The following is a 12118-nucleotide window of genomic DNA, read 5'->3' on the forward strand; positions in this document are numbered from 1 at the left end:
GCTATGAAAGTTATTTTAATTTTCACACAGATTCGAACTAAGGGAATTTGACCTATATCAGGTTGTTCCTCTTTTTTATCTATTATACGTATTCTGGGTGGTTTCCACTTTTGTCTGTTTGCTACAATAAGTGGATAAACTGATGTTTAATCTAGCCGAGGTAACATTACCCTGAGTTGTGCAGGCTGGTTGATTAGATGCATGCCTTCTGAGTGTGTTAATAGAATTAAACCATATACTATACCAGAGGGCTCAGTATATTAACATGCTGGACTTAAACAGTATCCTACATACAAAGGAAATGAGAGGCGTACAGACTCGTGTCTAGATATACTAAAACAGTTGCTTTGCTGAATGGGTATCATTGGTTCAATGCAGAACTAACTGTATAACAAAACAGATATGGGAGATACACAGTGCTTAAACTATGCAATTGGGTTTAACTGGGTCAGTGATAAAAAAAATAAAAAAAAAACACAACTGGTTGCATAGATGGTTGCGTCCTGTATAGAGGGGACCTAAAGAGATAAGGAAGGTGAGAGGAGAAAGTTAAATAGTGCGGCGTGTCCGCAAATCAGTCCCGCTCAGCCCTTGCCAGTTCGCGGTATGTTGTCATCAGGAGTGAGAGGGCAAAAGGTGTTAGAGCGGCAGATGCGGGGCGAGGACACTCTCCAGCCCCAGGCCCACATATAGGGTGGCATCGTCTGACCACTGACTCGATGACTCCGTGAGTTCGAGGCATTCCCATATCGGGTGCAGATGGAGCCGGTGACCTGTCGCCGCCAGCGGCGGGCATTCCTTCTGCAGGGTGGTCGATGCTGTGGAGACAGTTTCCTCCTGGCCCCCAGCCTGGGCGGGCTGCGTGCTTGCGTGGTTAGCTTGGGGATAGTCACTGCGCCTGGAGTGGGGCGCCTCTTCCCCCTGTTCCCCGCTGCTTTTTTGTGGTCTGGCTGCCCTTTCGGTGGTACCTTCCTCTGTACTCCGTGGGCTCGGTTCGGTCCGTCTTATCTGGGTGGGGTGGCTGATTTGCCGTTGGTGCTTGCAGCCTTGTTACCAGCTTGTGCCAGAATCGGGCAAAAGCTGCATCTAAACGCTGCTGTATGTCACTGTGATCCTCCATCTCTTGTAGGTTTTTCAGCTCGTAAGTTGTACTCGCCGCCACCATTTTGGGTACGCCATGTGCTCGGCTGCCCTGATGTTGCGGTTCCTCGACTTGTATGGTTGGCTTATGATTGCCATTCCAGTCGCTTAGTGTGGACCGAGATGACCCCCATCGGTCCAGAGGGGGTAGGAGGTGACCCTTTCAAGGTTTCCATGTCCAGGTCAGTCAGCCTGGGGAGCGGCCATCTCCCCGCTGCCCGATCTCCGGTAGGCCTCAAGGCATGTTGTCGGGTCCCCGGGGTGGTACAGGCTTGATTTTGGTATCGGTTGATAGTCCCGGGTGTCCCCTTCATTCTAGGTTCTCTCCAGGGTGCGATTGTGCGGATTATTGAGGGGATTACCCCCGAAAAGGGCATATTGTAGTGGGAGCTGAGGTTCAGCACAGCCACTCTGCTTGGATGCTAGGCTCCGCACCCCCAATATTTGTATTTAAACGATCGTCTAGGGTTGCTGTATCTCTCGTGCAGAGAGAACTTGCTGGCATTTCAGATCTGGACTGCCCGTACGGGTGGGACCAGTCTGATATGCTTCAGGTATGTTCTCGCTGTAACGACACAAGTGGGCAAAAACTATTTTGAGACCTGAACGGAGATTTACCGAAGGGCAAGCTACTGAGTCTCTCTAAGCTTTTACCTGTTCTCAGAGTTCTCATCCTCTCTTTTTTATTAGATCTTTGACTATTTATTTCGAATAAGTTCTTTTAACTCCCGTCCAGAGACCTTTCTCGTCCTGCTTTCAGTTCATAAAATTCCATGCTTCATTAGATTCTCAGTAGAGTCTCTGCCAAAACTTCATAATATTCAAAAATATCCATCAAAGAGGTCTATAATATTCTGCCAATCTCCAGCAGCTTCGTGTATCAAACATGCACTAATCTTTAGACCCAAGGTGCCCAAATGGTAGATCCCCAGATGTTGTGTAACTACAACTCACATGATGCTTTGCGCACCTTTAGAATGCATTTAAAATGACAAAATATCATGGGAGCTGTAGTTTTAAAACATCTTGGGATCTACTTATAGTACACCCCTGCTTTAGACTAGGCAAACAACATTCAAACGATATCAAGGGATCTTCACCTCAATAACAACGAATTTCACTCAGTATCTGATTTACATATAAGAAGCCTGTAGCAGCTGTGTTAAAAGGATCAGGATACATAAAGATCTGAGTGATATTATGGAGTCATTCTACAGGCTAGGTTATATTGCTATTTTCCTAAAACTGGGATTCCTAGGTCTGTAGGAAAATGGAAGCCTGCTAAAGACCAGAGGTCAGGAGAATGGAGGTTACATAGTTACATAACTGAAAAGAGACTTGCGTCCATCAAGTTCAGCCTTCCTCACATATGTTTTTGCTGTTGATCCAAAAGAAGGCAAAAAAACGAGTCTGATGCGCTTACAATTTTGCAACAAACTAGGAAAAAATTCATTCTTAGCCCCAAAATGGAAGTCGGATATCTCCTTGGATCAAGCCGCTATAACCCCACTAAATAGAAATTATATCCCTGTATGTTATGTTTTTGGAAGTATTTATCCAATTGCTCTTTAAACATCTGTATGGACTCTGATAAAACCACCTCTTCAGGCCTAGAATTCCATATCTTTATAGCTCTTACTGTAAAAAAAAACAAAAAACTTTTGTTTGACTTAGATGAAATCTCCTTTCTTCCAGCCTAAATGTGTGACCACGTGTCCTATGTATAGCCCTGTTTATGAATAGATTTCCAGAGGTTTGTACTGTACCGAATATATTTGTATAATGTTATCATATCCCGTCTGAGGCAACGTTTTTCCAAGCTAAAGAGATTTCAATTTTTTAACCTTTCTTCATAACTAAAATGCTCCATTCCTTTTATCAATTTTGTCGTTCGTCTTTGGACTTTTTCTAGTACCATGATATCTTTCTTTTGAACAGGTGCCCAAAATTGCACAGCAGGGCCGGACTGGGAAAAAAATTCGGCCCGGGCATTTTTTTACCACAGCGGCCCACTAAGAAGGCGGCGGGGCAGAGAGGGTGTGTTTTGTCATCATTAATGACACACACGCCCCCTCTCAAAGTGAGCATGTTGGTTCAATGCTCTTCCAGGGCAGACCATGCGCAGAGCTTTGCTGAAGAGCTCTAGCATGAGAGAAAAGTCCTGTATTTGTTCTGCACAGCGCAAGCAAATTTAATAACATGCTTGCACTGTGTTTCATTGCAACTTGGCTCTGGTGTCTCTATAAATGGATACCAGGGGACAAAAATGTCAGGAAAGAGTATTGTGCATGTGTTTGGAGCCTGCTTGTGGTATTGTGTGTGTGCAGAGTGAGCTGATTGTGGTGTGGTATTGTGTTATAAGGTTGGTTTTAGCAGTGGCGGCTCTAGACTTGGCGAGGCCTTAGGCGAAACTCATAGATGAGGCCCCCACTAACACCATTATTGGAAAAAAATCGCACTTGACTTGTGTGTGTATAAGAAGCTGTAGATATATTGAAGAGGGAGCTTGCAGCACTGGATATAGAGAGCTAGTCTTTGTATACATTGTTGCGTTGTCTACCTGTGTGTGCCTGAGAGTGTGTGTCTGGCAGTGAGTATCTCTATCTATGTATCTGTATGTATGTTTCTCTGAGCATGTGTATGTTTGTGTACTGCCTGTGGCCTTTGGCATTAAGTTCATGATGAAGCTATGTTTTATGACAGTGTGTAGAATGATTCCCTTCAGGGGGTGACAGGGTGAGTAAATGGGTACTTGTGGCAGGGTGAGTGTAAAAGAGCAGGAGGGTGCCAGAGTGCGGGGGTTGGGCCGTGTGTTTAGAGGGAGAGATAGTGTGTATGGAGGGGGGTGACAGTGTGTGCGTAGAGAGGTGACAGAGTGTGTGGGGAAAATGACATAGGGTGAGGGGGTGACCTAGTGTAGGGAGGTGGCGACAGAGTGTGAGGGGGGGGGGGGGGGGGTGACAGAGTGTGAGGGGGGGTGACAGGGTGAGAGGGAGGGTGACGGTGTGTGTGGAGAGAGGTTACAGAGTGTGTGGGGAAAATGACATAGTGTGAGGGGGTGACATAGTGTAGCGGGGTGACATAGTGTAGGGGGGGTGACAGAGTATAGGGGGTGACAGAGTATAGGGGGGGTGACAGAGTATAGGGGGGGTGACAGAGTATAGGGGGGGTGACAGAGTATAGGGGGGTGACAGAGTATAGGGGGGGTGACAGAGTGAGAGGGAGGGTGACAGAGTGAGAGGGAGGGTGACAGAGTGAGAGGGAGGGTGACAGAGTGAGAGGGAGGGTGACGGTATGTGGGGAGTGACAGGGTAAGGTGACAGAGTAAGGGGTGTGACATAGTGGGGGGGGTCACAGGGTGGGTGACAGAGTGAGGGTGTGACAGGGTGAGAGGGTGTGACAGGTGGGGTGGCAGGGTGAGTGACAGGGTCTGATGTTGGGTTGAGAGGGGAGGCAGGGTGAGGTGGGTGACAGGTGGGGTGGCATGGTGAGAGGGGGTGACAGGGTGAGACAGTATTAGGGGGTGACAGTGTGGCGGTCACAGGGTGGGTGACCGAGTAAGAGGTGGGGTGACAGGGTAAGGAGGTGAGAGGTGGGGTGAGAGGGTGAGATGTGGGGTGACAGGTGGGGTGGCAGGGTGAGGGGGTGGCAGAGTGAGCGGATGACAGGGTGAGAGGGAGTGAGGGATGACAGGTGGGGTGGAAGGAGGATGACAGAATGAGAGGTGGGGTGACAGGGTGAGGGGGTGACAGGTGGGGTGGCAGGGTGAGAGGGAAGTGACAGGGTGTGACAGGTGGGGTGGCAGGGTGAGAGGGGGGTGACAGGGTGAGGTGACAGAGTGAGAGGGGAATGATAGGGCAAGGTGGCAGGGTGAGAGGTGGGGTGGCAGGGTGAGAGGGGGTGACAGGTGGAGTGGCAGGGTGAGAGGCGGGTGATAGGGTGAGAGGGGGGTGACAGGTGGGGTGGCAGGGTGAGAAGGGGTGACAGGTGGGGTGGCAGGGTGAGAGGTGGGTCACAGGGTGAGGGGGTGGCAGGTGGGGTGGCAGGGTGAGAGGGAGTGAGGGATGACAGGTGGGGTGGAAGGAGGATGACAGAATGAGAGGTGGGGTGACAGGGTGAGGGGGTGACAGGTGGGGTGGCAGGGTGAGAGGGAAGTGACAGGGTGTGACAGGTGGGGTGGAAGGGTGAGATGGGGGTGACAGGTGGGGTGGCAGTGTGAGATGGGGGTGACAGGGTGATGTGGCAGGGTGAGGAGGGGGTGACAGGGTGAGGAGGGGGTGACAGGGTGAAGTGGAAGGGTGAGGGGGGTGACAGGGTGAAGTGGGGTGACAGGGTGAGGAGGGGTGACAGGGTGAAGTGGCAGGGTGAGGGGTGTAACGGGGTGACGAGGGGGGTGACAGGGTGAGGGGGTGAGAAGGGGGGACAGGGTGAAGTGGCAGGGTGAGACGGGTGACAGGGTGAGGAGGGGCTGACAGGGTGAAGTGGCAGGGTGAGGGGGTGACAGGGTGAGGGGGTGACAGGGTGAGGGGGTGACAGGGTGAGGGGGGGTAACAGGGTGAAGTGGCAGGGTGAAGGGGGTGACGGGGTGAGGGGGTGACGGGGTGAGGGGGGGTGACGGGGTGACAGGGTGAGGGGGGTGACAGGGTGAAGTGGCAGGGTGAGGGGGTGACAGGGTAAAGAGGGGGTGACAAGGTGAAGTGGCAGGGTGAGGGGGTGACAGGGTGAGGAGGGGTGACAGGGTGAGGAGGGGTGACAGGGTGAGGAGGGGTGACGGGTGAGTGGGGGTGACAGGGTGAGTGGGGGTGACAGGGTGAGGGGGGGTGAGAGGGTGAAGTGGAAGGGTGAGTGGGGGTGACAGGGTGAGGGGGGTGACAGGGTGAGTGGGGGTGACAGGGTGAAGTGGCAGGGTGAGGGGGTGACAGGGTGAGTGGGGGTGACAGGGTGAAGCGGCAGGGTGAGTGGGGGTGACAGGGTGAGGGGGGTGACGGGGTGAGTGGGGGTGACAGGGTGAAGTGGCAGGGTGAGGGGGGTGACAGGGTGAGTGGGGGTGACAGGGTGAAGTGGCAGGGTGAGGGGGTGACAGGGTAAAGAGGGGGTGACAGGGTGAAGTGGCAGGGTGAGGGGGGTGACAGGGTGAGTGGGGGTGACAGGGTGAAGTGGCAGGGTGAGGGGGGTGATAGGGTGAAGTGGCAGGGTGAGGGGGGTGACAGGGTGAGGGGGGGTGACAGGGTGAAGTGGCAGGGTGAGGGGGGTGACAGGGTGAGGGGGTGACAGGGTAAAGAGGGGGTGACAGGGTGAAGTGGCAGGGTGAGGGGGGTGACAGGGTGAAGTGGCAGGGTGAGGGGGTGACAGGGGTGACAGGGTAAAGAGGGGGTGATAGGGTGAAGTGGCAGGGTGAGAGGGGTAACAGGGTGAGGAGGGGGTGACAGGTTTAGGGGGGGTGACAGGGTGAGGAGGGGGTGACAGGTTTAGGGGGGTGACGGGGTGACAGGTTTAGGGGGGTTGACAGGGTGAGGAGGGGGTGACAGGGTGAAGTGGCAGGGTGAGGGGGGTGACAGGGTGAAGTGGCAGGGTGAGGGGGGTGACAGGGTGAGGGGGGTGACAGGGTAAAGAGGGGGTGACAGGGTGAAGTGGCAGGGTGAGGGGGTGACAGGGTGAGTGGGGGTGACAGGGTGAAGTGGCAGGGTGAGGGGGGTGACAGGGTGAGGGGGTGACAGGGTGAGGGGGGTGACAGGGTAAAGAGGGGGTGATAGGGTGAAGTGGCAGGGTGAAGTGGCAGGGTGAGGGGGGTGACAGGGTGAGGGGGTGACAGGGTGAGGGGGTGACAGGGTAAAGAGGGGGTGATAGGGTGAATTGGCAGGGTGAGAGGGGTAACAGGGTGAGGAGGGGGTGACAGGGTGAGTGGGGGTGACAGGGTGAAGTGGCAGGGTGAGGGGGGTGACAGGGTGAGGGGGTGACAGGGTGAGGGGGTGAAAGGGTAAAGAGGGGGTGACAGGGTGAAGTGGCAGGGTGAGGGGGGTGACAGGGTGAGTGGGGGTGACAGGGTGAAGTGGCAGGGTGAGGGGGGTGACAGGGTGAGGGGATGACAGGGTGAGGGGGTGACAGGGTAAAGAGGGGGTGATAGGGTGAAGTGGCAGGGTGAGGGGGGTGATAGGGTGAGGGGGGTGACAGGGTGAGTGGGGGTGACAGGGTGAAGTGACAGGGTGAAGTGACAGGGTGAGGGGGTGACAGGGTGAGGGGGTGACAGGGTGAAGTGGCAGGGTGAGGGGGGTGACAGGGTGAGTGGGGGTGACAGGGTGAAGTGGCAGGGTGAGGGGGGTGACAGGGGTGACAGGGTAAAGAGGGGGTGATAGGGTGAAGTGGCAGGGTGAGAGGGGTAACAGGGTGAGGAGGGGGTGACAGGTTTAGGGGGGGTGACAGGGTGAGGAGGGGGTGATAGGGTGAGGAGGGGGTGACAGGGTGAGGGGGTGACAGCGTGAAGTGGCAGGGTGAGGGGGGTGACAGGGTGAGTGGGGGTGACAGGGTGAAGTGGCAGGGTGAGGGGGTGACAGGGTGAGGGGGGTGACAGGGTAAAGAGGGGGTGACAGGGTGAAGTGGCAGGGTGAGAGGGGTAACAGGGTGAGGAGGGGGTGACAGGTTTAGGGGGGGTGACAGGGTGAGAGGGGGTCAAAATCTACCTTTTTCCCTGGTGGTCCGGTGGGGTCAATCTGTCCCTGGTGGTCCAGTGTCCTGGATGGCTCCCTGGTGGTCCAGTGGGCTTTCCGGTCTGCAGCTCCGCCGGATGCAGAGCTGCAGACCACGTGGGGAATGTCTCGTGATCTCCATTCAGAGCGTTGCCGTGGTAACCCGCGGCAACGTTCTGATTGGCTGGAGATCGCGAGACCTCAGTCTGCAGCTCACACCCGGCGGAGCTGCAGACTGAGGCTGGCTCTCTCCCCGGGCGGACTGACACGAGGGGCCTCGCACCCGGCGGCATACCGGGCAAGCCGCCGGGCCCCCTCCTGTGTCGGATCCTCGGTCATAGACCGAGAACCCGACATGTCAGTCTGCCCTCAGGCGATGTAGGCGGCCGCGAGGCCCCTGACTGCGCGAGGCCTTAGGCGGCCGCCTAAATCGCCTAATTAGAGAGCCGCCTCTGGGTTTTAGGCATGTTGTGTTTGTGGTGTAATGTAATGCATATGTGGCTAGGGGCTGTAGAGAATGTGTGTATAGGAGATGTAGCAAGAGTGTGCATGCAGGCTATAGTGTGTGTTTATAAGTGATGTAGTGTTTGTAGAGAGTGTGTGTTTAGGAGTGTAGTATGTGTTTGCTTACAAGGAATCTAGTGTGTGTATATATATATATATATGTTTGGAAGTATTGTGTATGTGTGTGGTGCAGTATGTCGGGGAGATTCTGTGTGTATGTGAGGGGTGCAGTATGTGTGTGTGAGGTGTGATGTGTGTGAGGGTGCTGTGTGTGATTGATTTGTGTGAGGGTGCTGTGTGATGTGTGTGTGGGTGCTGTGGGTGATTTGTGTGCGTGGGTGCTGTGGATGATGTGTGTGTGAGAGTGCTGTGTGTGATGTGTGTGTGAGAGGGTGCTGTGTGTGATGTGTGTGTGAGAGTGCAGAGTGTGATGTGTGTGTGTGATGTGTGTGTGTGAGAGTGCCGTGTGTGATGTGTGTGTGTGAGAGTGTGCTGTGTGCTATGTGTGTGAGAGAGTGCTGTGTGTGAGAGTGCTGAGTGTGATGTGTGTGAGTGCGCTGAGTGTGATGTGTGTGAGAGTGCTGTGGATGATGTGTGTGAGAGTGCTGAGTGTGATAGTGCTGTGGATGATGTGTGTGAGAGTGCTGAGTGTGATAGTGCTGGGGATGATGTGTGTGAGAGTGCTGAGTGTGATAGTGCTGAGTGTGATAGTGCTGGGGATGATGTGTGAGAGTGCTGAGTGTGATGTGTGTGAGAGTGCTGAGTGTGATAGTGCTGGGGATGATGTGTGAGAGTGCTGAGTGTGATGTGTGTGAGAGTGCTGAGTGTGATAGTGCTGGGGATGATGTGTGAGAGTGCTGAGTGTGATAGTGCTGTGGATGATGTGTGTGAGAGTGCTGAGTGTGATAGTGCTGTGGATGATGTGTGTGAGAGTGCTGAGTGTGATAGTGCTGTGGATGATGTGTGTGAGAGTGCTGAGTGTGATAGTGCTGTGGATGATGTGTTTGAGAGTGCTGAGTGTGATAGTGCTGTGGATGATGTGTGTGAGTGCTGAGTGTGATAGTGCTGTGGATGATGTGTGTGAGTGCTGAGTGTGATAGTGCTGTGGATGATGTGTGTGAGTGCTGAGTGTGATAGTGCTGGGGATGATGTGCGAGAGTGCTGAGTGTGATAGTGCTGAGTGTGATAGTGCTGTGAATGATGTGTGTGAGAGTGCTCTGTATACATGTTAGAAGGGATTGTGTGTGTTTGGGGGGGTAAATGAAAAAAAAAAAAAGTAATGTATGTCCCCCCTCCTCCCTTCTTACCTTTTAGCCTGGGAGGGGGGGACCGGCACGCTGGTGAGTGGGAGGGGGGTTCAGTCACTCTGCCATCCATCCCTGGTGGTCCAGCAGTGAGTGAACTCTAGCCTGCGGGCTAGAGTTCACTCTCGCGAGATCCGGTCATTGCCATGGCAACGCGCCGGATCTCGCGAGAGGAATCCGGCGGAGCTGCAAGTTAGAGCTCCGCCGGGTTCCTCTGCTGGCAGGCTGGCTCCCTCCCTCTCTCCCCGCCGGCGGCCGCCTTTGACAGCATGTGGGCCGGTGAGGGAGATCTTTGATCTTCCCACCGGCCCGCCATGGAATACAGCGGGGCCGGCGCTAGGATAGTGCCGGCCCTGCAGGGGCCGGCCGGGGAGATCCTGTGATCTCCCTGCCGGCCTCGGCCCACGGCCACCGCGGCCCACCGGGCATTTGCCCGGTGTGCCCGATGGCCAGTCCGGGCCTGTTGCACAGCATATTCAAGTTGTGGTCTTACCAGCGATTTATAAAGAGGCTAAATTATATTTTCATCCTGAGAATTTATGCCCCTATTTATACATGACAAAACCTTACTGGCCTTAGCAACTGCAGATTGACATTGCATATTGCTGCCTAATTTGTTGTCTATACAATTCCCAAATCCTTCTCGTGTGTGGTTTCCGCCAATTCACTACTATTTAGGGTGTAAGTTGCTTGTGCATTCTTGACCCCGAAGTGCATAACTTTGCATTTCTCTACATTAAATTTAATCTGCCATTTTAGTGCCCAGTCCCCCAATTTATGTAAATCTGTATGAGAACAGAGGTCTGGGGGAGAACGGAGGTCTGCGGGAGAACGGAGGTCTGCGGGAGAACGGAGATCAATCTGTAGGGAGGAAACCAAAGAAAATGGACCTTTTCCAGCTCACCAACCTGGGTTATGTTTGCTGAGACAAATTTCACATTGTTTCTGCAGTGTTCTAAAAGCATAGTTACACCGGACATCTTGCTCTGGTACTCTTTGGCTGTCAGAAGTTTATTGAGCTCTTTTAGCTGTTCGGTCACTTCTGCCGCACGCACTGGCTGTCGTCTATGGACTGAAGACTCCTGAGAGTCTGACTCCACATCTGGTTCTTTAGCCGAACTGCAAAAAAAAAAATACAGAACAAATCTATGTATCATTCACAGCAACATCATGCGGTCAGCGTAATACTGGATTTAGCAATACCGGCTTTACAAACATAGAATGTGACGGCAGATAAGAACCATTCGGCCCATCTAGTCTGCCCAATTTTCTAAATGCTTTCATTAGTCCCTGGCCTTATCTTATAGTTAGGATAGCCTTATGCCTATCCCACGCATGCTTAAACTCCTTCACTGTGTTAACCTCTACCACTTCAGCTGGAAGGCTATTCCATGCATCCACTACCCTCTCAGTAAAGTAATACTTCCTGATATTATTTTTAAACCTTTGTCCCTCTAATTTAAGACCATGATAAAAACATAGACAGCATTCAGTAGAACTCCATCACATCACAGATGGGCTCAATTAATTAAACTAAAAACTAATTTATTATATAGCATTTTGAAAGCATTATTTTAGTGTAGATATTCTTTGATATATATCGGATTTAACATTGGATTTTTGTGGATAATCTATCCGTGAAAATACAGAATTTAACTTACTCCCTGTATCCCAAATTATTCTTACAGGTGATGTAAGTTTGGCATCAGGGCACAGCCAAGACAAACATTGTTCTGACATACCATTGGTCTGAAGTCGATGAAATCGGACTTTCCTGGGCAGGTGGAGCTCCACTCATTTGAATTGTCCGGTGTTTTCTTGCAGAAGGAACGTCTGATAAACTGTCACTGGCTTCCTAAATGAATGCAAAAATGTAATTTAAGTAAATTATTTTTCATTGAAATGGAACAAACTGCAATAATTAGTAAGTGCAAAAATGCAACATTTAAAATACATAAAGGGAATCAACACAGTAAAGGAGGAGACTATATTTAAAGAATAAAAACTACCACAACAAGAGGACATAGTCTTAAATTAGAGGGACAAAGGTTTCAAAATAATATCAGGAAGTATTACTTTACTGAGAGGGTAGTGGATGCATGGAATAGCCTTCCAGCTGAAGTGATAGAGGTTAACACAGTAAAGAAGTGTTAGCATGCGTGAGATAAGCATAAGGCTATCCTAGCTATAAGATAAGGCCAGGGACTAATGAAAGTATTTAGAAAATTGGGCAGACTAGATGGGCCGAATGGTTCTTATCTGCTGTCACATTCTATGTTTCTTTTTTTTTTTACATTCTTTATTTTGTAATTTTGATATTTAAACAGGGATAGTAACCAGTAGTGATACATCAGTGTTGCAAGTTCATAACTTACAATTAATTAAACAGTAACCCCCGAGGCTATAGTCCATGTGACCTACGATTCTTTCGGTTGATCTTATACGGGTTTTTAGGTTTGCTTTAGCTGTTGGTGATCTTTATAATTA

The 12118-nt window shown here is 51.8% G+C and overlaps 1 protein-coding gene across 1 annotated transcript in view; it reads right to left on the reverse strand.

The window, feature by feature from the left end:
- The window catches only part of TOGARAM2 (TOG array regulator of axonemal microtubules 2), a 119944-nt gene that overhangs the window by 6453 nt on the left and 101373 nt on the right, over positions 1-12118 (reverse strand). Inside the window, exons 16-17 of the mRNA XM_063444090.1 lie at positions 11374-11486; positions 10540-10750 (exon numbers count right to left, since the gene is read on the reverse strand). Coding sequence (XP_063300160.1) covers positions 10540-10750; positions 11374-11486 — 324 coding nt within the window. The remainder of the gene's footprint in view (positions 1-10539; positions 10751-11373; positions 11487-12118) is intronic.

The sequence above is a fragment of the Pelobates fuscus genome, chromosome 2 (genome assembly GCF_036172605.1).
Source record: "Pelobates fuscus isolate aPelFus1 chromosome 2, aPelFus1.pri, whole genome shotgun sequence".
NCBI lineage: Eukaryota > Metazoa > Chordata > Amphibia > Anura > Pelobatidae > Pelobates > Pelobates fuscus.